Source organism: Carettochelys insculpta, chromosome 25 (assembly GCF_033958435.1).
Source record: "Carettochelys insculpta isolate YL-2023 chromosome 25, ASM3395843v1, whole genome shotgun sequence".
In the NCBI taxonomy this organism is placed as follows: domain Eukaryota; kingdom Metazoa; phylum Chordata; order Testudines; family Carettochelyidae; genus Carettochelys; species Carettochelys insculpta.
The window spans coordinates 17,230,529-17,255,687 of record NC_134161.1 but is presented as its reverse complement, the minus strand read 5'-3'; the positions used below and the strand labels follow the sequence as shown (position 1 = coordinate 17,255,687).

At 57.7% G+C, this 25,159-nt stretch overlaps 2 protein-coding genes across 2 annotated transcripts in view; one reads left to right on the top strand and one right to left on the bottom strand.

Annotated features, from left to right (window-relative positions):
- The window catches only part of LOC142001579 (sperm surface protein Sp17-like), a 37,463-nt gene extending 22,343 nt beyond the window's left edge, over window positions 1-15,120 (top strand). Inside the window, exons 4-5 of the mRNA XM_074976967.1 lie at window positions 12,321-12,535; window positions 14,303-15,120. Coding sequence (XP_074833068.1) covers window positions 12,321-12,527 — 207 coding nt within the window. The 3' untranslated portion in view covers window positions 12,528-12,535; window positions 14,303-15,120. The remainder of the gene's footprint in view (window positions 1-12,320; window positions 12,536-14,302) is intronic.
- Window positions 15,121-16,648: 1,528 nt separating this feature from the next.
- On the bottom strand, window positions 16,649-24,591 carry VSIG2 (V-set and immunoglobulin domain containing 2). The gene is made up of 6 exons (XM_074977161.1): window positions 24,451-24,591; window positions 23,318-23,525; window positions 22,674-22,832; window positions 20,760-20,879; window positions 19,606-19,753; window positions 16,649-18,209 (listed from the first exon to the last, which is right to left on the bottom strand). Exons 1-6 carry the CDS (start codon window positions 24,568-24,570, stop codon window positions 18,068-18,070), a joined length of 897 nt encoding a protein of 298 aa, XP_074833262.1. The 5' UTR covers window positions 24,571-24,591; the 3' UTR covers window positions 16,649-18,067.
- Between the last annotated feature and the right edge of the window lie 568 nt (window positions 24,592-25,159).

Genomic DNA, 25,159 nt, shown 5'->3' with positions numbered 1-25,159 from the left:
GCATCTGCTCTCTGCCCCGTTAGGAACAGACCACTTGGGCCAGAGCTTTGCTCTAGAACGGTGATTCCTGTGAGCCTGCGTGAGCGTGGGAAGCTCTCCCTCTGTTGGCGTTAGGCTTTCCAGCTCTGCACCAGTCGAAACTTTGGGGCCACTTTCCTAAGCACTCACCCTGGGTCAGGCCTGAGTAAGTCCACTAAAGCCCACATAGCTACAGGGGTGGCCAGATGTCCTGATTTTAGGGGCACAGTCCTGGTATTTGGAGCTTTGTGTAGGCACCCCACCCCCCAAGCTGTTTCACTCTTCTCTAGCCACCGGCCTGAACTCCGTGGGGGAGAGAAAACTCCAGCTCTGTCCCCTTCTCTCTTCCAGATCTAGTTTGACAGCAGATTGGATTAGAAATTGAACACAATGGAAGCAGAGAAACCTAAGGGTAAACATTTGCATGCCCTAATGAAGGCAAATCACACAATTTGCCATGCAACATTAAATATTTGATCCTATTTGCTCCATAGATGTATTTATAGGGTAGGACGTCTGGTTCCAGGCTGCCTGTCTCTTTAAGCATTTGAAGTGTGTTAGAAGCAAGGGGAGTTGCTGTGAAATAAACTGAAGAGGAGGAAAAAAATGAAAAGCCTGAAGAGAGCTGGAGCCGTGTGAGTAGGTCTGATAGGCTCCGCAGCCAGGAGGAACCAGGTTACGTAGGCAAGAGGCTCTGTTCAATTTGAGCACCTGCAGAACAAGCTGGTCTGGAGAGAGCAGGGCAAAGCTAAGCCCCAGGTGGAGCAGAAGGGCAGAGCCCCACGTTCCCATTGCCGAAGCCTCCAGTGGATTGGGAAGCTTCTAATCGGATTGACATCGGGGATGGACTGCTGCAATGTACGTACCCGCCCGCTTGCTCTTTAATCACACAACTGAACAAACGCAGGTTACCAAGGACTGAGCTCAAGGTGCCGGGGCTGCTGCCATCTCTGAGCTGTGCTCAGCCTGTGAGGGTGTCAACATTCCTTCTTCTCGCTGGGCACTGAGAGGGCTGGGGGCAGCATAGCCCGGTGGTACCTTGGTGCAGGCACGGGCTGTGAGGAGAGATGTGGAAGCAGGTTGCTCTGTAACATGCATGAGACAAGGGACTGAAAGGGATCTAGTTAATTTTCAGAGGAGATGCTTTAGCAACCAGCTCTAGGCTCTTAAACCTGTTCTGCTGCAGGGCAGGGTAGTTTTGGTCGCAGGGGTTTTGAGCATGAAATAATAGTGGTACCAGATGAAAAGCTAGTTTGTGTGTGGGAGTCTCCTGGCTTATTTCTGTTTCTGCAGCATGGAGAGGAAGGGAGCAGGAAAAACCAAAGTCCTTTCCCTACTGCTGAGAATAAGCAGCAGGTGTCGCTCCCCCCCTCCCCCGGAAGGAAAGACACCTGCCCAAATCTGCAGCTCTGAACTTTGGGCAACAGACACCGGCTCCTTCTGTTCTGAGCACTTAGGAGAATTGCACTTGTTAATGACAAAAGCAGCTCAATAATCGCAGCTGCCTGCAGTGAGATCAGCACTGAGACAGAGCTGGAGCTCATTCCAGGAGGCTGGAAATACATTGGAGAGGGGTAGAGGGGGGGCCTTGTGAGTGATTAAAGGGTTAGAAAACCTGTCTCATAATGGGAGACTCCAGAAGCTCAATCCGTTTATTTTAACAAGGAGACCGTCAAGAGGTGACTTGACCACAGCCTGTAAGTACCTATGTAGGGCACAAATGTATATCCATGAGCTTTCAGTCTAGCAGAGAAGGGTGAGAGTGATCCAGTGGGGGTGGGAGGGAAGAGAAGCTAGAGAAATTCAGACTGGAAATAAGGTGTATGTTCCTAATAGTGAGAGTCTCTAACCTTCAGAGCAACTGGCCCTGGGTTCTTGTGGATCTTCCATTGCTGGCAATATTGAAATCAAGATGGGAAAGTTTTCTAGATGCCTCTGCTTGGGGTTGGTCTCTGGCCTGTGCTAGGCAGCCGGTCTGCCTGGTTGGTCACTGTGGTCCCTTCTGGCCTTAGCAGCTGTGAATCTTTGTATTGTAACAGGAAGACCCAGGCCTCTGTGTAGGCAGCTAGTGCTGGGTTTGTGGTGCTCAGTCTGTGCTGTGGTAAAGTAGGATGATCCTATTGTCCCATTTGCAAAGCTGGGAGGTGTTGTGGTAATGAGTCCCCCATCTTTATGAAAATAGGCTTATGAATATGTATGTTTTATGCAAAAGAGATCAAGTAACATATCAATTTTAAAGTTACAATCTGCTGAATCTGTATGTCCTATTTTTGTGCATGTGTCACTCGTACATGAAGTTAGAAATATGACATGTGAATCTGTTAACTTCAAAATGTGATAATGAGGTCATCAGTGATACTTTAGGAATTTAACGGCTCAGTACTCACACCAATGATCTGTGAGTGGTTTTATTTTTTCTGTAAACCCAGATTGTAGTTGGTCCTAGAAAGACATGTGACCATGTACTGGAATCCATCTTGAATCTGATATTTTTTCATGGAGTGGGGAGACTAAACAAAGGGTTCCTGCCCTGAGGGGAAGTTTATTTAAGGATTGGAAAGCGATTAGTCTTTTGTCTTCAGATGGCTCTTGAATTTGCCTTCCCACCCTAAAAAGACACCTAGGAAGAGACCCAGAAGTTTTCAAAAAAAACAAACAAACTGTAGAGGAAAAGGGTGAAGACAAAGCTGCTGGGCCCAGGTCAGAAAAAGAGCAATTCTGGCCTGAGATAAGAATAACTGTTTAGGGTCAAAATTCACATGTAACAAGTTTCCTAATGTGTTAGCATTAGCTGGTGGTTTTATTTATTTTAACTTAGCAACTTAGTTTGTTCTGTCTGTTGCATTTGCAACCACTTAAATGCTACTTGGGGTAAATTCTTGTGTGTGTTGTCAAGCCCCATATAAATAATTGTCACCTGGGGACCTACAGCCACTGTGCATTTCTCTCATTTGTTGATAAAGGGGGTGAACATCTTTTCTCCATGTAAAATTTTTACACCGAGTAAGATGGGTTTATTTGGAGGTTTTGGTCCCTTTTTGGTGTTGTGCTCCTGGAGAACTCAGCTATAGGGCTTTTGACAACACCCAAGAGCTGAGCTGGTTTAATGTCCGTGTTGCTCTGCTAGGGGGTGGTATCCCCAACTTTGTGCCTTTGCTGAGGGACATCAGACCTTGTGGCCCAGCAGGACAGGGTGATGGGGAGCCCCAGAGGACAGGAAGGCATGTCAGTGATTTGATTAGCACACTGGGTGAAAACTCTGTGATCCAACCCATTACAGTTGGCATTTGAAACATTACCATTTTCCACAGGACTAGGTTGTTTTCAGCACCTATGGTTAGGAGATGGTGGATTCATCTTTTAAGCCAAGGACTAAATGTGGTCAGAGCAGCACTTCATACCACGCTGGTGTGTGCAGGGCCCCACTGTGTCTCCTAAAGGCACAGCCTCTTGGGAAGATGCTGCTGCTGCTAAGGAGATAGACGTTTTCTAGAGTCTCTGCACCAAGGAGAACGTGGACTTCCTCTGGGTAGCAAGGCAGGAGTAGTGCCACTGGGGTCTCAGACATTTGGTTCTGCTCTTGCATACACCCAGGTAACTCTCTAAGCACTCCAGGGGAGTCACTCCTGACTTTGTTGGGTAAGTGAAAAGGGACTCTGGCCGGCTCTGGTGGCAGAAGGGAAGTCCTCCTGGAAGAGGGCCCATAGCCGGTGTGCATCGTGAAGGACAGATCTGGAATAAAACAGCAGCTCACAACCAGTTCCAGCTAGAGAGTTTTGAATGGTGAGTCTTCAGAAGAGCTCACCTGGCCAGAACATAAGAGTTCCCTTGAATCCTCCCAGCTGCTTTCTTTGCTCAGTGGTGTCAGCATTTGACAGATGCTGAAACTGAGGTGGGAGGTCAAGTGACTTGCTCAAGACCAGAGAGGTAGTTGTGTGGCAGCCAGACTGGAGTGCAGGAATGCTAGAGATCTAGTTCTGTGTGGATATCATAGAGTCCCAGGGCTGGGAGAGGCTCAGGAGGTCATCGAGTCCAGCACCCTGCCCAAAGCAGGACCAACCCCAACTAAATCATCCCAGCCAGGGCCTGGTCAAGCTGGGACTTAAAAACCTCTAGGGATGGAGATTCCACCTCCTCTCTAGGTAACACATTCCAGTGCTTCTCTGCCTGCCTGGGGAAGTAGTGTTTCCTATGATGTGCTGACTCCCAACAGTTATTGACATAGGTTGAATTTGGTGTTTTCTTTCCCCAAACCTTCTCTCCCCAGAGCTCAGGGCAGAAGAAGCGACTTCTACAGACCTTGGGGCCAGCTGCTAGAGGGAGGCGTGAGGTCAGGTACTAGCAGACAAGTCTCTCGTGCTCGGCCCTGTGGGCTCCGGGCTGCCTGAGTCCTGTCACCTCACACGTTGTGTCCCTCACGTGCGGGCGCCCAGACTTTGTAAAGAACGTTCCATTCAGACCAGATCCTGGCCAGCTTCCAGAGCACAACATGGCAGAAGTGACCCAGTCTCTTGTGAGATGCAAAGGAAAGCGTGGGGCAGCCAATGGGCCGTTGACGAGGAAGAGGCCTAGGTGAGGGAGGGGCGGGGCGTTTTAAGATGGGATTTGACAATGCGGGGAGTGCAGGGACAGGTGATGCAGAGCAGCAGCTCCTAGTGGCAGGAATGTGGTGAAAAGGGCACCTGCCCACCAGGGAACATTTGTGAGACAGGATAAGAGAGGCCAGAGATGTGAGTGTGGGGAGCTGGGAGCAGAGGGAGTGGCCGAGACCCACAAGGTGAGTGCAGAGGGAGTTTAAAGAGCAGACAGAACCACTTTTCTCTTGCTCCTCAGAATGGAGCAGTGGAGGGAGCCGGGCACAGGCTCTTCTCCTGAGCGTGCTGCAGGCTGGAGAGCTGGGTTGGCAGGCCTGGGGAAGGCGTCCAGGTGCTGGCATTCCTGGGGTGGCTTGCAGAGATGGTTGCCAGCATGTGGTCTGGAAGGATACATGGGAATGGGAGGGTAGCTGAAGGACTGAAAGCACTGAGCTGGGGAGGAAGCTGGGATGATGGAGCTGTGTTTGGGAAGGCTCGCTTGGCCCTCAGCAAGGGCATCAGATGGAGGGATTTAGCTTTGGCAAATAGGCACAGAGTGAGCAGGCAGGTCCATGTGCCCAGTGAAATAGGGGACCTGCCTCAAGTCCTAGCTCAGCCTCTGACCACTGGGGACCTTGGTCGCGCTCTCTGTGTTTATTTGCGGTGTAGCTCTCCAAGGCCCTTGTCTGCACTGGGGCATTGGAACGCAGTTGCAGTGCCCCAAAGTACCAAGCAAGGTTGTTGACAGGATGCTCTGCACAGGGGAGACCCCCCCAAAAAAAGTGGAAGCTACAGCTTGTTAGAGTCTTATTCTGGGGGTTAATCCCTTGCCAACTTCCTGTGCTCGCTTTAGGGGCCACAGCCCCTCTGAGCCTCCAAGAACAGAGGTCTGTACCCTGCACATCCTGGCTCACCCTAAGAAGGGAATCTGGGATGAGGGCTGCTGCTGGGCACCCCTAAGCATTCTGATACCCAGGGGTGCTCCCCATCAGTGTTCAGCTGGAACTCTCTGGTGGTGAATCCAGGCTGTTGCTTGTTACTGGACCCTTAGAGATGCCAGGTGAAATTAGGGCACTGCAGAAATGCACAGTGAGAGACCAACTCCACCCCAGAGCTTACCAGGCAAGAGACAGGGGAGAGGTTTGTAGCTCCATTTTACAGACCTAGAACTGAGGTCCAGTGTGACTTGCCCAGGATTGTACTGCAGTCCTGGCTTAGCACTGAACCCTGATTTCAGCCACACAACTTGATCCCCACACTACCCTAGGTTATGCTCCTTCTCCTTGTGACAGGTGGATAGATCCTTGTCATTTGGGAGGTCTGCACCTCCCTTTCTATGACCCACTGCCACAGCCATGCTAAGGAACAGAGCTCAGCTGCTAACCTGAGGGAGCCCAATAAACACTGTTCTCAGCAGGGACCTCAGGTCCTGGAATTCTCTCCTCTGAGATGATCCCTGATGTCCTCTGCTCGCCATCCTCGGCCGTGACGGATCAAATACAGAGCAGCCAGAGAAGGGCCTTTCGCTTCTGGATGGAGCCTGTTGTGTGGGCAGCGCACCACAGCTCTTCAGGAAGGAGCAGTTTGCACAAGCTATCACAAGGCAGTTAATTAGTACATGAGGAGTCTCAGAGGCTGGGGATGAGCTGCAGGTGCTCAGCTGTGACAGTGGTGGGCAGCAACCGAGTGAGATCTTTGTGAAAATGGAGCTCTGCTAGCTGGGAGGCCTCACGATCCCTGGGGGTACTTCCTGAATGAGCAGCCAGCATGGTGAATGGTTATTAGTGTGGTAACTAGCACCCAGCAGTGCTGGTCTGTGCAGAACGGCCCACATCAGGCCTTTGCAGCCTGGCAGTGTAACCCCCACACCTCATGTCGGTGAGTCACTGTCCCATGGAATGGCGCCTTGACCACTCGGAGAGAAAGGACAAGTCTCCTCTACAGCAGTGGTTTTCAACCAGTGTAACGAGACAGACCCCTGGTGTGCTGTGACATGTGCCCAGGTGTGCCATGAAATTCTGCCCATTTCCCTTGCCTCAGCTCTTTGCAGAGCTGCCACAGGGGCAGGGATCGATGGCCCCGTGCCAGTTGAGGCTCAAGCAGGAAGGGTTCCTGAGTCCTAGCTGGAGTGGGGTTCATCGATTTCCCCCACATGGGAGAAAAGCCAACCCTGTAAAGACCCCGTTCATGTCAGGAGGCCACTGAAATGCTGCTTCCTGGCCTGAACGTGCCGGCGGGCAGCCCATGCCCACTGCCTGTTGTGGCAAGGGTGAGGGACGGAGCCCCTTGGAGCTGGGATGCAGTTTAAAGGCAGCATCCTGGCTCCAAAGGGCTGGTGGGGAGGGGAGCTGCTTTCAGTGGTTACTCCTTTACTCAGCATCCCTAGCACGGCGCCGAGCAGGTTGAAAATGTCTGTGCTCGTGGTGTATTCTGTGGTGGTGCGACGCATTAACGCATTTGATCCTTGTTTAGCTGGTTGTGGGCACGGCTGTGTTGCGAACCTCTCTGATAAGGCTGTAGCTGTAGTAAATGTAAGTAAACTTGACGTTTCTGAGCAATTGATTCAACTGAAAAAAGTGGGTGTGCTGTGGAATTGTCTCAGTGACGTGTGACATGGTATTGAAAAGGGTGGGAACCGCTCAGCTCAGTTGAGAGTTAGTTGCCTTTTAGTGCAGACTGTAGCAGTTCCTGCACTAAGTTCCAAAGGTGTTCGGTTCAAGCATCTGTTGAGTTACAGCGGCGTGCCTGTAAACCGGCCTTCCAGCATTACAAAACCATGCTAAGTTTTCCTGTGCAGATACACATGAACACCTGAAACATGAATGCACAGATTAAAAATGCCTTTGAAGTCAGTGAAGTGCTTGTGACCAGCAAAAGCAAATAGTCCAGTCCTAGCACGAAGATCACTTGGACCCGCAGGAAAGGATGTGTCATTTTCAGCGTAACTTTGTGAAGAGCACGTGTGACAAATTTCAGGAATTAGTGTCACATATGTCCTTATGAGCAGGTCTTGGTGACAGCTCTGTCAGCACGTCATGCTGGCACACAGCCAATTACCACACTATGGTGTTTAAGAAACTTCATTTTAGTCTTGTCTTAGCCGACAGAGAGGAAAGTGACTAGGACTCCGAGGGGAAGCTTGCCTTCGGTCTGTCTTGTGCCAGGTGTGTGCTGAGCAGGCCCCACCTGGGTTGGCAATCTCTGGATGTGGCTTATGCCCAGTGAGAAGAATCGGGTGGGCGATTGGAAAACAGAAACATTCATAGCAAGAGATATGTAAAGTGGATTTTTTTCCAACCTGTTCCACCCCAAAAATCAAACAATGCCCAAGCCAACAGATCACCGCTAAGCAAGCCACTCTAAAGAACAAACAGGCTTGCTCCAGGCCCCCCCACCGCAGTATCGCACCAAACAGGGCCGATTCCTGGGCGACTGGCTGGGTGCTGGCTCGGGGCCACTGGCTCGGGGTCTGTTGTTGTGGTTAGTGACAAAAGGGGCAGTAGAACGTTGGTGGTAACCTGTGTCGGGTCCCTGTGGGGATTCATTTTCACCAACCTCCTAGAACATTCTGGCCCTCTGGAGAATCTCACGGAACCTTCCAGACTTGTTCCTGGGATTTTAAAAATTGCACTACCTAGCTGTGTGCCTTGTTTTTAATGCCCAGCCCCAGCTGGCGCTGTGCTCCCTGGCCAGGCAGGGCCATGGTACTCACTTTTATTTAAAATTGGGCCCTTGATGTCCAAAGTGATGGCCCTTCCACTGGCAGTCTTCCACATGATAAGCTTCCTCCTGATTTTTTTTCTGGGTGTAACCTGCATGCAGGAGCAACTCCTAAGGCATAAAGTGGTCAGCAAGAGCCTTGGGCAGAACAGGGCATGTAAAAAGAACAGCACCACGGCTGACAGTAAGTACCAATCTGGTCTTTCCTGCTAATATTACAAGCGCAATGCAGCTCACTGTAAGGGAGGGTTTTCTCACAGCTATTCAAATAATTCCCAGCTTTTCCCCTTTCTTAATCTGCTCCCATTAATTGTAATTACCCCAGATCTTCCACAAACACCTTTCAAATGCTCATGGGTATTTATCATATCCTGCTTTCTGCTAATGACTGAGATGCATTACATTAAAATCGATGCTTAACTTGCCACACACCAGCCACAAGGGCCTATGCTGTCGTCGGCAGAGACCCACTTGGTCAGATGAAAGACATGGCTTGTTGCATAGGAAAGCTTACGCCAACATAAATCTGTTGGTCTATAATGTGCCGTGGGGCTCTTTGTTCTTGCAGACACAGGTGAACATGACAACCCCGCTGAGCCTTGTCAAGCACTGTCACCCGGGGTTGCTCTTGCCCTCTCAGCTTTCTGGGATTTTGCCTCCCATGGGATTTCAACTGCTGTGCTAGTTTGCATTTGTCCACGATGAGTTTGTTCATTTCCCCTCACATTGCACTAACCTCTTTAGGTCCCTTTGTATTATTACTGCCTTCAGTGGTGTTTGAAACACCTGCTGCCAACAGGATACAAACTGTGACATGCGCTAAGGGAATTTGGGCCCCATCCACATTTCAATGGGATTTAAACCAGGACAGGTTGGAGCCTGTTCAGCCCACCAGCCAGTCCCTCAGCTGGTGGCAGACAGCGCGTGTATGGCAGCCAGGCCACTGGCCCCATACACACTTGGAGCAGAGGCTGTGTCCTTGTTCCTTGCTCATACAGCCTAACGAGGCGATGGGCCAATGCTCTAGCTCTGAGGTCCTACCACAAAGAATCAAGTATGGCTTGTGCATCCATAGGCACGGGGCCTAACTACACTTTGTAACAGGAAGGGCTGTGTGATGTAGTGGGGGGTGGGGATGCATGTGTATGATTTATAACCTAGGTGACCAGGGTCCCTGCTGGGGGTAACCTTGGAGACAGGCCTGGTCATTTGTAACCTGGGTGACCAGGGGACACCTCTCCTGGAGCCAGACAAGAGCCTGGCTGGGTCTCCATTTTGAAGAGAGCAGTGAGAGTGAGGGAAGCTGGAGGCTGGAGAGGAACAAAGACAGGTGGGGCCCAAGCCAGGAGCTCCAGGCCCAGGCTTCCCTCTGGGGGATCTCCTCCCTGCCACATGGATCAGACAGACCACTTCTGGTTGCTGTGCTGACAAGTCTGTACCACACTGCATTCTGTCACCTAAGCAACCTCCTGCTCCACCTGCTGAGTGAGGGTCACTCCTGGCTGCAGAGGTGGTGCAGATCTTGGGACCCCCTAGACCCCGTCACAGGCGGTAGGAATCGGTTTGCCCCAGGCACTAGATTAGTAATATTTGACCAAGTACAAGGAACTGGTGATGGCATGGAGCTGTGACACCCAAGGAATTTCCAGATGGGCTGAGACCAGCCGTCCGTCTATGGAACTCATTGCCAGAGGAACTTGTGCAGACCAAGATTTTGGCGAGAGTCAAACAGACTGAAAGAGTCGGGACACTTAGGTGGCTACCGAGCATATCTACAGTATCTTAGGGGGTAGCACTAAGTGGTCCTGGGTGTGATCCAATCTGGCAATTCCCATGCTGGTAGTCCAGTGCCCCGTCTCCAACGGTGGCCAGCCAGATGGTTTGGGCGATAGTGCAAGAAACCCCCAATGGGCATGGATAGTTACCGCTTCCCCTAGAGGAACCATCGGACCACTCCCCTGCACTCCTGGCAACACCAAGCACCAGCTTGACCATCTCATTTCTTCAGCCCCCAGGCAGTTAGTGTCTCGCACGTGCCCGGAGACATGAGGGGTTTGCCAAGGGCAGGTTGTGTCCCCTGAGTGCCATGTACTGTGGCCAAAGGGATTCTGACAGGTACTTTTGGGAGATTTGTCTAACCCACAGCTTATTTTTAGCATGTGCTTCTCTAGCATCTTCTCCCTTTCTCTTGACGAGTTCTCTGGGACAGGGGCTGTCATTTACTATTAGTCTGTGCCGCTCTTAGCACAATAGGGCCTGACCTGGTTTAAACCACAGCAGAAATGTTAAATAATAGCAGGTGCAAATCACTCACCATGGGCCTCTGGGGCTGGTCCAAGGTCCGGAGGGCCATGCCAGTGCTTATCGCCTACCTCTTCAATTGCTGCCTGTTTAAAATATTCAGGCTGCTCTTATTCTCTTATTGGGGGCAGGGATAGCTCAGTGGTTTGAGCATTGGCCTGCTAAACCCAGAGTTGTGCATTCAATCCTTGAGGACGCCATTCAGGGACTAGGGCAAATAGATGTCAGGGATGGTGCTTGGTCCTGCCAAGAGGGCAGGGGGCAGGACTAGATGACCTCTCAAGGTCCCTTCCAGTTCTAGGAGATGTGGATCTCCAATTAAAATTAAAAAATAAATTCCTCCTCCAAAGCCAAGCATTTTGCCAGCTGCCTCTGACAAAACAAAACAAAAGAAAACAATCAGACGTGACGAACCCATTGCCAACTGCAGCTTGAGCAGCCGGTGGGCTGAAAGTCATTCCACTGGAATTACTGGAGCACAGGCAACTCCGCACCTTACGGAAGAGTCAGGAAACAATTGTTCAGTTTTGTTTCTTTCATGTGTGTCAGTTGCCACATGGCAGTCTTGGCTCAGACTCCAACCTTGGCACTAGGGTAACCCTGCCATACCTCTGCTGAGCTCGGTACAGTTGTGCCCCGTCCCAGCGTGTGGCGAATAGCTGTGTGACTCAGCCAGCCTGCAAGGTGCAGCATGGCTGTAAAAGAGGGAGCCCGGGCACTTCTGGAGCACTTGTGTGTTGCCTCCTCCAGTGGTTCTCAAACTTCATTGCACTATAACCAAAAGCTACTGCACAACCCCAGGGTGGAGGACTGAAGCCAGAGCCCACCCCAGGCCACCATCCCAGGGTTCAGCCCTGTGCTGGAGGGAGTCATTCCTGTACACTGAGCCAGCCTGATGCCAGCTTTTGTGACCTATTAAAACAGGGTCCCAACCAGTGTTCCTGTAAGCGACGTGCGGGGATGGCCACGCGGGAGAGTCAGGTGCCACCCAGCCAATTAGCAGAGCACCCACGGCACATGCCTCGGTGCACAGAGCAACATTTATTCTGCCCACAAGTGGGGAAAAAAAATAGAGGGAGCCCTGGTCCCACCCTCTTTGGGACCTGGCCCAGAGGCTGAGAACTGCTGCAGACCTTGCAGCGTTAGCGCTGTGGAGCACGGAGCCTGGTGTGACACCAGGGAATTGGCAGGGCAGGTGCCTACAGGGTTACCAGCTGGTTTGTGTAAACAGGGAGGGGACAAAGGAGGCGGCCAGTCATGCTGTGCCTTGGTGTCGCTGCTCAGAGCACAGTGCCTTGCTAACCTGTCTCGCTCTGCTCGAGTAATGGTGAGCCAGCAGCCTGTGCACCGTCCAGCCAGGAGTGCCAGGGAGCACCCTGGGCTGGACCGAAGGAGTTGGCAGGCCTGTGAACATCTGGCACAAGAACAGGTGCAGGGCTCCGCTTTGCTCGTGGCTGTGAGAGCCACTGGGCCTCTGCCCAAATCAGTAGCTGGGACCACAGGCGCCAACCAGCCCTAGCTAACATGGCAGCGGGTGCCCAGCCGCTGCCCTTGGCCCTGTGCAGGGGAGGGGGTGCGCTGGCAGTACTGGCACTGGGACCTCTCTGGTTCTCTGGGGTCCACCTCTTTGCCCGTCCGGAACTGCTGGTGCCCACCTAGGCAGCCCAGCCTGGCCTGTGTGCTGTTCTGATGCTGCCTCTGTTGCAGGAAGGGGCCTGCACCAAGCTGGATGAGGACATCTTGGACATCCCCCTAGACGACCCTGACGCCAACGCAGCCGCCGCCAAAATCCAGGCCAGCTTCCGGGGTCACATGACCCGAAAGAAGATAAAAGGGGGTGAAATGGAGCGTAAGAGCAAGGACCCTGAGTGCGCAAGCAGCACCCGTGCTGGGGACCTGCGCAACGGGGACTAGCCAGCCAGGTGAGTCCTGCCAGCGCCAGGAAACAGCACCTCGAGGCGCTGGCCTGCTGCAAGGCGAGGGCCCCTCTCTCCCACTGGGCCTGATCCTGACACCCGGCCCAACACCCAGGCAAGCTGCGGTCGCCCAGCAGACAATGTAGGCAGCCTGCCAGCTGTGGTGCAGAGGCAGGGGGTGATCTCTGGCACAACACGCAGCATGGTCGGGAGGGGACCCTGACGTGCCCCAGCCCCAGGACAGGGCTTGCCCCCAGCTGTGCCCCAAGGGAGCCAAGGCCCCCATCTTGGTTTTACATACGGGGAGTGACTTGCCCAAGGTTACCCAGCGGGTCAGTGGCAGAGTGGGGAGCACAGCCAAGATTCTCCGCTGGGTGGGGTCACCAAGTGTGGCGGGGCCCGCCAGCCCCGCGCCGGGCTGAAGCGAGCCGGGTGTCCCGCGCGCCGCGCCGGGCTGCACTGCCCGGCCGGGGCCGCGGCGGCTCGCTCGGCCCCGGCCCCCGCCCCCGCCCCGGCCCTAGTCCTCCCGCTGGGCGCCGGAGCCCTGGCTCGGGGCCTCCCGTCCCCGTGGCAACGCCGGCCGCCGCGCAGCACCCGGGCTGGTTTCACGGGCCCGCAGGCAGGTGCGGGAACCCCGGGGAGCCACGCGGCGCCGGCTGCGGCGGGCCCGATCCCGCCCACCTGCCCCCCGGCGGCGCGGCTGGATACAGCCCCTCCGGCTGGGGATCCGGCCCCGGGCTCTGCCCCCCGCCGCGCAGGAAGCGGCAGTTCGGGGCCTGCCCAGCCCGTGCATCCAGCCCCTGGCGCTGAGCGGCCGCCCTGCCGCGGGGCCCGGGCGTGTCTGGCTGCTGCTGTCCGGGCTCTGCGCAGCGGGAGGGCGGCCCGCAGAGGGTGCGCGCTGCGCCAAGGGGCCGGGGCAGCGGAACGGCAGCTGCTCAGTCGGGCAGGGGGTTCCTGCGGGGCGGGGTGAAATGTGGGTGAGCCGCAGGCCCAGCGGCTCCCACTGCTGGGGTGACCCCGGGGCTGGCAGGAGCACCTGTGTCCGCACACCGAGCGGGGAGCCCGGCCGGGTTTGGCTCGGGGGCGGCCTTGCCGGGGGCAGGTGGGAAGGCAGAGCCTGTGCCCGGGGAGAGCAGGGGGGCCGGACCCCAGGTGGGGCTCCACTCCCCATGAGTTGCACTGACTCTGCTCGGTGCATAAACCTCCTGCTCCGCCGGCTGCGGGGGAGTCACTGCTGGCTGCAGCTGGGGCAGTGGCTGGGGACCCCGGGCCCCATTACACGGGGTGGCTGGTGCCTGCAGTGGCTGGAGGGCTGCGGCGGAGCGGGGCGAATAGGAGCTAACCGCGCCGTTCTGCCCAGCTGCAGTCCGCCCCTCTCACCGCCCACACAGCCTCTGTGGGAACCAGGGCCGGGGCAGGGAACCCAGGGCACTCCTTGCGCAGTGGGCAGGGACAAAGCAGCTGCCACGCTCTGCTCCCCCGGGTGGGCAGGTGGCAAGTTTGCGGGGCCTCCGTGGGAGCAGGAGACAGCCAGGCCCTGAGGAGGGCTCCCCGGGAGCCGTGCACCCACATGCTGGCGCAGGGTGCTCCAGCCCCAGGTGGGCACCAGGAGTGAGGCTGGCAGGGGGACTCGGCGTACCCTTGTGGCTCCCTCTGGAAGGGGCAGTCCAGGGGCGAGGCCTCAGGGCCAGGGGCTCCTTGGGCGGTGGGAGCGGCTCTGCCCCAAGCACCCCGAACATGGGGGGGGGGGCTCACACTCTGCTTTCCGTGCAGGGGCTGAGACCTGATGAATGCAGCGTCCCCTGTGCAGAGAAGATGCCGCCCAGCCCTGTTCCCTAGCCCCCCGACTGATGCCCACCGCCATGCGACGTAACATGGTCCCATGGAGCCTGGGCTTGGAGCAGAGCCACTCCGGCCTCCGCGAGACCCTCCTGAGCCTCCGGCCTCCCCTGCTGCTCTGCTTCGCCTGGCACGGCCCCTTCCTGCCTCCCCCCAAGAGCCAAGACCCCGCTCCTGCCTTGGGCACACCCCAGCAGGCCCAGCCTCCCGGGCCTGGCTGCAGCCAGGACAAGCCCCCAGCTGGCGTGGGCTGCGTGGCTGGTTCGCGGCTGTGTGGAGCTGGAGAGGGCTCTGCCCTGTAGCCACAGCCCTGGGCCACCCGCATGGCTGACTCCACCGTGGGCCCCCCGTGCAGGAATGGCCAGCCTGGAGGTGGCAGGCCACCAGCATGCTGCGTGCCACGGGGGCTGGGTGCTCCCTTGCCGCCCTGCCCCACTGCCGGGCTCGGCTCGGCTTGGCTCGGCTCTGGTGCTGCTCAGCTGCATCCCCAGCCACAGCTTGGTCTGCCCTTCAAAGAGCAGCAGGACAGGTCTTTCTGGGCGGGCTCGGCAAGAGGGGCTGCAAAGCCGCAGCCTCCGGAAACAGCCCCCTTTGCCCTGCGCTGGCCATGCACCACCTACCCCACCCCCCGCACGCCTCCCCAGCAGCCCCAGCCGCCAGGCGCGGCGCCTAGTGGTTTCCTGTAGCTCCTTCCGACTTGCATGTGATTTCTCCAGCCACCCTGGAATGGCAATAAAGCAATGTTGCTCTGAGCCTGAGTGTGGCCTGTCCTCTGCCTGGCCAGTGGCTCCCGTCGCAGGGCCACCAGGTGCCTATGCACCCAGCCCCTCGCCGGAGAGCGGGCCTAGGGGTTCCCTCTTGTCTCCTTGCCCCAGCCGGCGCACCCCCAGGGCCGGGGGCGCCTGGCACCTGCAGTGCACGGGCCCCTTGGCTGGGCCCAGCCAGGCAGGGTCCCCCGCCCTGGGAATGGGGCTGGGCCCCGCTGGGGAGGAGAGCACCGCGTGGGTGCCCATCACGGCACGGGCAGAGGGATGGTCCCTCTGCCCGCCAGACACCACCCAGGGCCTTTGCTCCAAGGCTCCCTGGCGCCGGGCGTCACTTTAAGTCTATTGTGGCACCAGCAGCCACCCCCCTGGGCTTTCCCTGCAGTTCTGGGCCTGCTCCTGGCCTAGTTGGGGACTGGTTGGGCCAAGAACACAGTGGGGTGGGGGGTGTCAGGTCTGAAAATGCCTGGCAGGGGGCCCCAGCAGCTCCCTGGCTGCATCAGTGTCTCAGTGGAGAGCATGTGGGCCGGGGGTGGGGGTGGGGGTGTGAGACGAGCAGGATGGGAGTTAAAGGGTTAATGATGCTTGGTCCTCACTGCTGCTCCTTCCCCTGCCCTGGCATGGCTGCCTGAGGCAGTGCCACCAGCTCCCCAGGGCCCACCTCTGCTAACACACATGGGGTCAGCGCAGTGCTGGGTCTGGCAGGGCCTGGCTGGAGCCCTCCAAAGCACAGGGGGGAGGTGGCTGGTGAACGGGGGCAGGATGCACATCCCCACTGCAGAGCCCCATGAGCCCCGGCTGAGGCATTTCTCGGGATGCCTGGAGGTGCCCAGCTCAGCCCCAGTGCGATGTGCGGCTGCCAGCGAAGAGCAAGGCCACTGGGCCCAGGAGTGCACAGCCCAGGCTGGCTGCAAGCCAGTGTGCAGGGAGGGGTGGGGATGACTGCCAGGGCCTTGCTGCTCCAGCCTGCAGCTTTCTGGTTGCATCAACCCTGCTCCGTACCACCAGCACCAGGCGCTCAAGGCTGGAGCAACACACCAGGTGCTCTGGGGCGAGAACAGCAGCAGGGGTGGGCTGAGGGCTCAAGGGAGCAGCCATGAGGGAGCAGGGGGCTGGGCTGGCAGAGCCCCTGGGGGGACCTGACATGGGACAGGGGCTGAGGGCACGAGAGGGTGTGCAGCTGGGGCTGGGAGCAGCCCTGCCTGATGTGAGTTAACTCCCTCCCCAGCTAGTGGCTCTCATCCTGGTGCCACCATGGTTACAACAAAACAGCAGAAACCACCGAATGTCACCATCACATCGAGACACAGAGGAACTGTCCTAATGATGTAACTGTTCAGTCGCTAGTGTGTTTGTAACAAGGCCATTTCCCAAGCTCATATCACTGAACTTTGATTCCATCACGTTCTTAAGCGGGGTGTGGGGGGGAGACCTTCCTGCATTTTCTGGCTAAGCTAAATGTGAGGCAGCAGGGTGCCACTGTTGCAAAAAAGCCAACACAATTCGGGGATGCGTTAACAAGCGTGTTGAGAACGAGACCTGACAAGTAATTCTTCCACTCCACGCTGTGCTGTTTAGGCCTCAGTTGGAGGATTGTGTCCAGCGCAGCCGCACATGTCAGGAAGAATGTGGAGAAATTGGAGGTGGTCCAGAGAAGAGCAACAAGAATGATGAAAGGTCTAGAGATCATGAGCGATGGGGGAAGACTGGGAGAACTGGGCTTGTTTAGCTTAGAAAAGAGAAGCCTGAGAAGGGACATGCTGGCACTTCTCAAGTACCTAAAATAGTGCTACAGGGAGGAGGGAGAAAAATCGATCTCCTTAAACTCTGAGGACAGGACAAGGAGCAATGGGCTTAAACTGCAGCAAGGGCGGTTTAGGTTGGCCGTAAGGAATAAATTGACTAGGGAGTTTGTGGAGTCTCCATCACCAGAGATATTTCAGAGCAGGTTAGACAGACACCTGTCACGGATGGTCCAGACGGTGCTCGGTCCTGCCAAGAGGGCGGGAACTGGACTCAATGACCTCCTGAGGTCCCTTCCAGCTCTAGTGTTTTATTATTATCCATGGAAATCTCTCTCTCTCTCTCTCTGTGTGTGTGTGTGTGTGTGTGTGTGTGTGTAAAAAAAATCAATAGCTAATGTCCAAGTTTTCTGAAGAACAAAACAAAACCTTGAGTTTTCAGGTGCCCAAATGTCCCCTGGAAATAATTATAGTAAAAAAGCTGCTCTGCTCTGCTCCCCCCCACACCCCTACCATCTGAGCTAGCACCCAGTGAGCCAAGTAGCGACAGGGTGCCACAGATCCACAAGCTCCTGTGTGACAGTGGGAAACCCACATTGAGCCACCTACCAACCTCCAGGCACCACAATGCAGTATCGCCAGCTTCCTTCCCTCCTGCGTGGCTGCTTCCCCTCAGAGCCAGGCACCCAGCCAGCAGGTTGCCTAGCCAGTGCTTCGGTGGGCCAGGGCTGAACTGGGGAAGGCAGCGGGGCCCAGAGGGTGATGTGGGCACAGCAGTGGGAGAGCCCAGGCAGATCTGGGGGGGGGGGCGGGGCCAGAGCATGATGGAGGGTGCCAAAATGCAAGCCGGCCAGGGTGCAACTTTCCCTGAGGCTGGCCTGCTGGCACCAGTCAGAGCAGAGGCCACTGGAGGCAATGTGACACAGCCAATCAGAGGCCAGTGATTTGGCAAGGCTAACACCTCGTGGTGTCGGCAAGTCAGGGTGCAAGGGTTTGCCGACTGGGCTACGGCCCAATGCAGGACAGCCCAGGGGAAGGGCCCAGTGACAGGCTGTTTGAGAGAGGTCCTGGCCTGGTTGCCCCCTGCCCCCCAGCCAACAGGAGACCAAAAAACCCCCCAGTTAGCTTTCATAAAGAGTCACCTATACAAGCCCAGTGGGGGCCTGAGCTGTGTGGGAGCCAGGCTTGCCCGCTCACACGACAATGTTGATTCTGGATTTGGTGGTGCTGGCAGACTCTGGCCTCGAGGCTGGCTGATCCAGGAAGCGGCTCCCGGGGTCGCTGGCTCGTCTCTGCAAGGAGGTGTCCGAGATCCCAGGGGCAGTGGCATCCTCCCTGCAGGCAAGCAGGGAACTCACCGTGATGTCAACTGGCAAAGCTACACCAGTGTCAGGGAGCATGGCTGACACCGGCTGGGGCTGGGGCCGGGGCCCTATGTCCCTGTAACAAACTGCTCTGAGCACCTGTGCCTGGTGGGGGCACTCCAGCCTCCCGCCCCCAGGAACCCCCTTCACTCCATCAGATCCCAAACCCATGACCCCCATCGGCCACCCCATCCGCCCTGCCATGGCGCAGCACATTGGCCAGCCCAGTGCAAGCCTCTAGCCTGTGGGAGGCCATGCAATTGCAGCCTCTGATTCTTCAGCTTCAATGCCAGGTCACATGGCCTCTCGTCCAATTCTCCTCCCAGACCTTCCTGAGGTGTAAGCTGCTGGGCCCAAGTGGGGTGGGAGGGTTTTATTCCTCTGGTCTGGCTGCATGTGGCTCCTACTGTCCTGTGGTAACACCAGGGGGGGTGCCTCAGTTTCCCTAGGCACTGCATGAGTGCACAGTGGTGAGGGGAGTTTGACTTCTCACACGTAGGCAATGGCCCTCCCTGCTCCTTGTAACCCAGGTAGCCAGGTGACCCCTTTCTTCCCCAAGAAAGAGGCCAGAGGCTAGAGGTGGGACCTGGCTGGTTTGAACTGGGCTGGCTGAAGGAGGAGGAAGGGGGCCAGGGCCCAGCTCGGGGACCCCTCTGGGCCCCTCTCCCCAAAGTGGATGGTGCTGACGGCTTCTGGTCCCTGTGCTGACAAGTCTGTTCTACGCTGTGTCCCTGTCGCCCCATAATCCCCCTGCTGGGTGAGAGTCCCGTCTGCCTGTGGGTTGGAGGGCAGGGCCTGGGAACCCCTCCCAACTTCATGACAGCTGCACAAAGCCCCACTGGCGGCAGAGCCCCACGCCTGTGCTGCGGGCAGTGAGCCTGGGAGGGTCGGTTCCCGCAGCTGCCCAAAGACGACCAGCTGCTGGGAGCAGGAGGGAGAAGGTGGGCGTGGCCAGAAGGAGCCTTTGCTCCTTGGGCTAAACCTGTCCCGGCTCAGCTGTGCTCTGTTCAGGGCTGCTGCAGGGCAGGCTCTGGAGGACACCAAACCGCACCGACCACTGAGCCGAGCGTCCACTCGCATCCCTGTCAGAGGCTGAGCGCTGCCGGCGCTCCCCTGCCCCAAGGCCAGGGCAAAGCAAGTTGGTGGGGGGGCCATTTGCGCTGATGCAGCTCTGGGTGGATTTTGCCCAGTGGGGCTCTGGGGCTGGTGCCTTTCCTGGAAGAGCTGCAAAGGAGCCTGGTTGGACAGGCTCCCACAGCTGCTGCTGTGAATGCCGGCCACACCCTGGCCACGCGGCCCCAATGTGGACTGCTCCGTGCAGGGTCACGGAACAGGCTGGGCACGTCAGGCACGGGACAGGCTCTAACCTGATGTCGTTCCCGGTGTACGCGCATTGGGAGTCCTTCTTGTCCTTCCTTCTGTACCAGAAGAGGTAGAGCCCAGCCGCCCCGAGCAGGAAGAGCACCAGCAGCACACCTATCACCACTCCTGCCACCACGCCGGCTTCTGCAGCGCCTGTGGGGACGCAGCCACAGGTGGGAGAGCAGCTTAGCTGGGAACTGGGGAGGTGGCGGATGGGGACACAGAAGCCAAGGGGGTGGGGTCAGGGACTGGGGGAGGCCCTGAGCCCCAGCAGGGTGAGGCTGCACTTGCAAACAACCAGGCGCCCAGTAAGCTCACTGGAGAGACCGGCAGAAGGCAGTAGGGAGGAGGCCCAGGCAGAGCTGGAAACAGCCCACTGCAGGGGCTGATAGGGCCAGCCAGCGCAGGGAACCTGGCCTTCCTTAGCAGGGGCAGCTCTCCCGTGGCTGTGCTCGGCAATCTGGGCCGTAAGCACTAGGGATGCTCCTGCTGTCCACTCCCTGGTGGACTGGATCATTTACCTTCATCGACTCAGCCAAGGCTGTGTGATGTTAACAGGTTGCCATGGTGAAAAGCTGCTGCAAAACCCCAGCAGCTTTCCAAAAAAGTCTTTCCCATAGCAACAAAAGCCCTCCCCCAGCGTCCCAGCTATTGCAGGACTGCAGGCAGGGGACAGCCCGGAGCCAGCTGTGCCCGCAGAGGCGTAGCTGCTGGCTCGCTGCATGCACACGGGGGAGGACGTGCATGTCCAAGCATAGTCTGAAACCCAGGTAGACCTGAGCCTGGCAGCTGAGCGGGGGGCTGGGCCACACCAACCACTGATTCCACATGGCAAGAGAGGTGCAAACAGCCGAGTCTGGACTGCACTTCTGAGTGGGCAAGGCCCAATCCTAGGTGCATGCAGCGAGCCAGCAGCTACGCCTCTGCGGGCACAGCTGGCTCCGGGCTGTCCCCTGCCTGCAGTCCTGCAATAGCTGGGACGCTGGGGGAGGGCTTTTGTTGCTATGGGAAAGACTTTTTTGGAATGCCTGTGCTGGGCCCGTGCGCCCTGTGCCCTGGCAGTGCTCCAGCCTACTGGGCGAGGCAGCAGCAGCAGCACATTGCAGAGGAGGTGTGGGCTGCAATCCCTGGGCACACCGATCCAGGGTGGACTCCTCACCTGACACGCTGATCGTCACCTGGCAGCTGGCGTGGCCGAACTGGTTGGAGGCCACACACTGGTAGGTCCCCGAGAACGCCAGCGAGAGGTTTGTCAGCTGCAGCTTCCCGGTGCGTTCATCTTTAAGGAGAAAACAACAGGCTCATGCGTAGTGCTGGCGGCACCTGGACAGGTCCCTTGGCTCACGGGCAGCCGGAGAAGTGACGTGGGGCAGAGCGCACACACCCGCCTGCATGGGGCAGCATGTCTGACGGGCACACGGCCATGCTCTGGGTTGGGGTGGGCAGTGTGTGTTTCTTTGGGTGGTGCACATCTGCACATGCGTCAGTGCACAGAACAAAATTTATTTTGCCCGTGACTGTGAAAACATGAGAGGAAGAGGGCCAGGAACTCTCACCCAGCTGCTGGCCCAGTGTCTGCCAGCAGAGTCAGGCTTGATCAGCCACTCTTGAAAAGGACTCAGTGGGGCCAGTGGGCTTTGAAGAGGAGGAGGTCCGGCGTCTAGCCTCCTGTGGGGCTGGTCATTAAGATTTAGTCCAAAGAGTTAGTTTGGTCCAAACTCGCTGGAAGAAACCGCGGGGAAGAGCAAAACCACTGCTCCCAAGCTGAGCAGCAGCATCAGACGAAGTGGGTCTTTGCCCACGAAAGCTCATGCGCCGAAATCTCTGCTAGCCTATAAGGTGCCCCAGGACTTGTTGTTTTTGCGGATACAGAGGAACATGGCTGCCCCTCTGAAACTTAGCTCCTCTACCCCATCTAGCTGGGACATGAGCATACATTCAAGCAGACCAGGGCATGGCATTGCCGCTGAAACTGAGCCACAGGTGCAACCTACTGGTAGGCAATGGACACTGCAAATAGCATTGCAGAATGAGTTTATACGGTTCAGATGAAAGGTCTGATCCTGCAAACTCATACTGAAATGAGTCGTCTCTGCTCACCACGGGCATGTAAGTCCATGACCCGGCTCAGGGGCTGGACGGTGCAAGCTGCAGTGTGTTTACTTGCAGGCTATGATGCATGCATACGAGAGCGCGCGCGCGCGCACGTGTGTGTGTGTGTCGTGGTGAACACGGCTGACCCTGGAGCTGTGTGGAACTCGGCCTGTCATTTACAGAAGTGTTCTCTGAGTCATGCAGTGCCTTCTGACCACCAGAGCTGTGACTCCACGTATCACAATACACCAGAGTTTGTGGCACAGGGCCCTAGCCCTTTTTCCTAGTTTCTAAACGATTCCCTTTGATCCTGAGAGCTACAGTTACTCCAGGCTGTGGCTGGCCACAAGGGCCTCTGGAATTCACACTCTCACAGGAGGGCAACATTAAATTTGTACCTAGCATTTAGGATGAGCTGGTTATTCCCGAACTCTCAAGGGGTGCATCGCCACACTTCAGACAAACTCATCTGTCGGGGCAGAAAGACTCCTCCCCAGGCCTGGACAGCTGTGTGCAACTGACCAGCCCCTTTCTGCACCTTCCCCGGAGCAGGGGGTGGCAGGGTGGGGGAAGGGGTTGGGGCGGGGCCACTAACCCACAGAAAAGTCAGTCGGGGGGCCACATATAGGTGAGACAAATCCCCCCAAGAGCCTCACTGCTGCAGCCCCCGACTGAGACACCCCACTCCCCTCATGCTCCAGGAGGGGGACTGAGCTTCAGGGCTCCCCCCCGGCCAGATTGACTCTTTTGGGGGGTCAAGCTGGGAGCAAAAATGGGGGAGTCACGGTGCAGTGTGTGGAAGAGGCTGCCAGGGAGCAGCTGTGGGGCTGGGCAGGAGGGAGGGCTCATGAGTGGGGGTGGATCTGAAGCCTCAGAGTTGGTGTTAGCAGAAGCAGACAGGATGGACCCCGTCAGTTCACCCCCGGTCCATCAGTGGGACTTCCCGTGTCTCTCCCGGAGGGCGCCGTGCTCCACCTACCAAGCACCATGTTGGCTAAGGGCAGGGCAGACTTGGAGTCCAGCCGTGACCAGGTGTAAATGGGGGCAGGCACCCCCTCCACGGAGCTGCAGGTCAGCGTGGCCTCGCCCCCAACGTGGGCGCTCTCGGTCACTTTGCAAACAGGGGTCGACGGAGGCACTGTGTAGGGGAGGAGAGGAGGAAACAGTGGGGTTCTGGGCTAGGCGCACACGTGGGACCATGGTGCAGCATGGCACCTGGACGCCCACTTGGCTCTGCCAGCCGCTCAGGGTCTCCCCTGCACCACTGCCCACTGCTGTTCGAGCCCTGCTGGGAGCTCTCTGCAGCCACCGTGTCTGCGGTTCATCGCCCCATGTCCACCACCCCTCTGACTCGGTCTTCTCTCTGCCACCCGCTAGTGCCCTGCACAGTCCTTCTTGCTGCAGTGCCCGAGCGCTGAGCACAGGCCAGCGCGCGGAAACCCTGTAACGCGCACTCCTCTCTGGCACTGCCCAAGCCAGTCCAGCTCCCGCTTACAGCTGGGACCCAGGGACCTGGAGCAAGCCCCGGCCAGGGACGCAGGGCCTGGCCAGAAGGACCCCAAGGGCCCAGCCCAGCAGGCCCTGCACAGAGCAGGTGCCCACCAGCAGCAGCGCCTGACTCACTCAGTACGGTGAGGCGGATGGACCCTGAGCTGCTGCCGTAGAAGTCCGGTGGGTTGTTCACCTCGCAGATGTAGGTGCCGCTGTCCGAGGCCCGGACGTTTTCCAGCTGGAGGGTCGCTTCGCCCATGGTGGGAGGGTCGTGCAGGAGACGGAGCCGTGCAGCCTGGGAGCCGGGCGTGTACAGCTTGCCATTAGTGAAGTAGAGGATCTGCTGGGAGAGAAGACTGCTGGCTGGGGGCCCCCCAGAACCCAGGACTGTGTCCGATGCCGACCCGGTGAATGCTGGGCCCAGGGAGGTGCTGGAGCGTCATGCACCACAACCAGACCTCTGGTTGGCCCTGCGTCTCCTTGCAAAGCTCAAGGCTGCAGGGGGTAGTGAAGGTGAAAGCTGCAGCAATTTCGGCAGCTGGCCCTGGGGGGATTAGGGCTTGTGCGCAGGGGCGCCCAGGGCGTGGCAGATTCACCAGGGACAGAAGAGGGAGCGAGTGCTACTAAACAATGTGGGAGAGGAAATCTGGGGGTGCAGAGAGCCGGCCGAGACACAGACCAGCTTGTGCCGGGCACGCAGACCTGGCAGAGAGGCGCCAGAGAGGGCCCCACACACCGCAGTAAGAGTGCGCACAGGCGCATGAAAAGGGTGCGCAATGACCCTGGACCCACCAAGGTGTACAATCTCCCTACAGAACACACGGCCCGGGCTGCCCCGTACCCGGGGCAACCCAGGGCAACGCCCAACCCCGCCCAGGCCATACCCGGGGCAACCCAGGGCAACGCCCAACCCCCCACCAGTCCAGACATGGCACATCCCAGGGGAACACACAGCACCACGCAGGCCCTATGCAGAGCACCCAGCTAGGCGGTGAGTTACATGGGCTGGAAGTGCCCAGGCACCACAAATAGTCCAGGCTGGGGGCTCAGGTCCAGCAGTGTTAACTGCACCACAGCCTGAGTGCAGCTGTGAAGACTTAGGGCGCGGCCCAGCCGTTGGGGCAGGGTGTGTATGACCAGTGGCCGGGGGATTAGGGTACAGGAATCGTCATTGGCGTGATCTAAGGCTCAGCAGGATTTCAGAGGTAGCTCCCCCAGGCCCTGATGCAACCTCCCCACCCTGCCCCCGAGCCCAGCCTCCTCACCTGCTGCCCCTGCTCAGGTGCTGCGGAGCCGGGTGCAAACCGCCACTCCAGCATGAAGTTCTTGTCCACCGAGGTTGTGTAGTGACAAGGCAGCTCCACGCTAGAGCCACGCTGTGGCATGACAGGCTCCTGCGGCACCGTCACCTCCACGCACAGCCCTGCACCTGCGGCAGAGAGAACCGCTCGGTCCCAGCTCCCCAGCCCCCGGCTGCAGCCTCCCTGCCCCCCAGCGTTGCAAAGGCTGCCACTAAGACTGCCTTCCTGCACGCTGCTCTCACCCTGCCCTGCCCTGGATCCCCGCCACCGCCAGCCTCCCGGCCTGACCCCCACAGCGCTCCAGAGCACAGCTCCCTCGTCTGCCCCAGCACTGTACTGCTGCCTCTTGCTGTCGCTCCGCCAGAAGGCCCAGCCTGGGGCAACCCTGTGCCCCTCATGGCCCTCAGCACTAGGGCACCCTCTAATTGTTTCCATCTGGGGCAGCATCAATGCTGTTCTGCGCACCGAGGCATGTACAGAGGTGCACCACCACTAGCAATGCACCTTGCTGGCTGGGGGCGCTCTGCTAATGAGCTGGGTGGCACCTGAATCTCCCCAGGGCAGCTGCCCGAGCGCTCTGCTTATGGGGAACGCTGCTGGGCCCGTGTCCGTCGTACCCCCCCCCCCGACTCCTGACACCAGCCTCCTGGAGCTATACAAGTATCACCCTCCC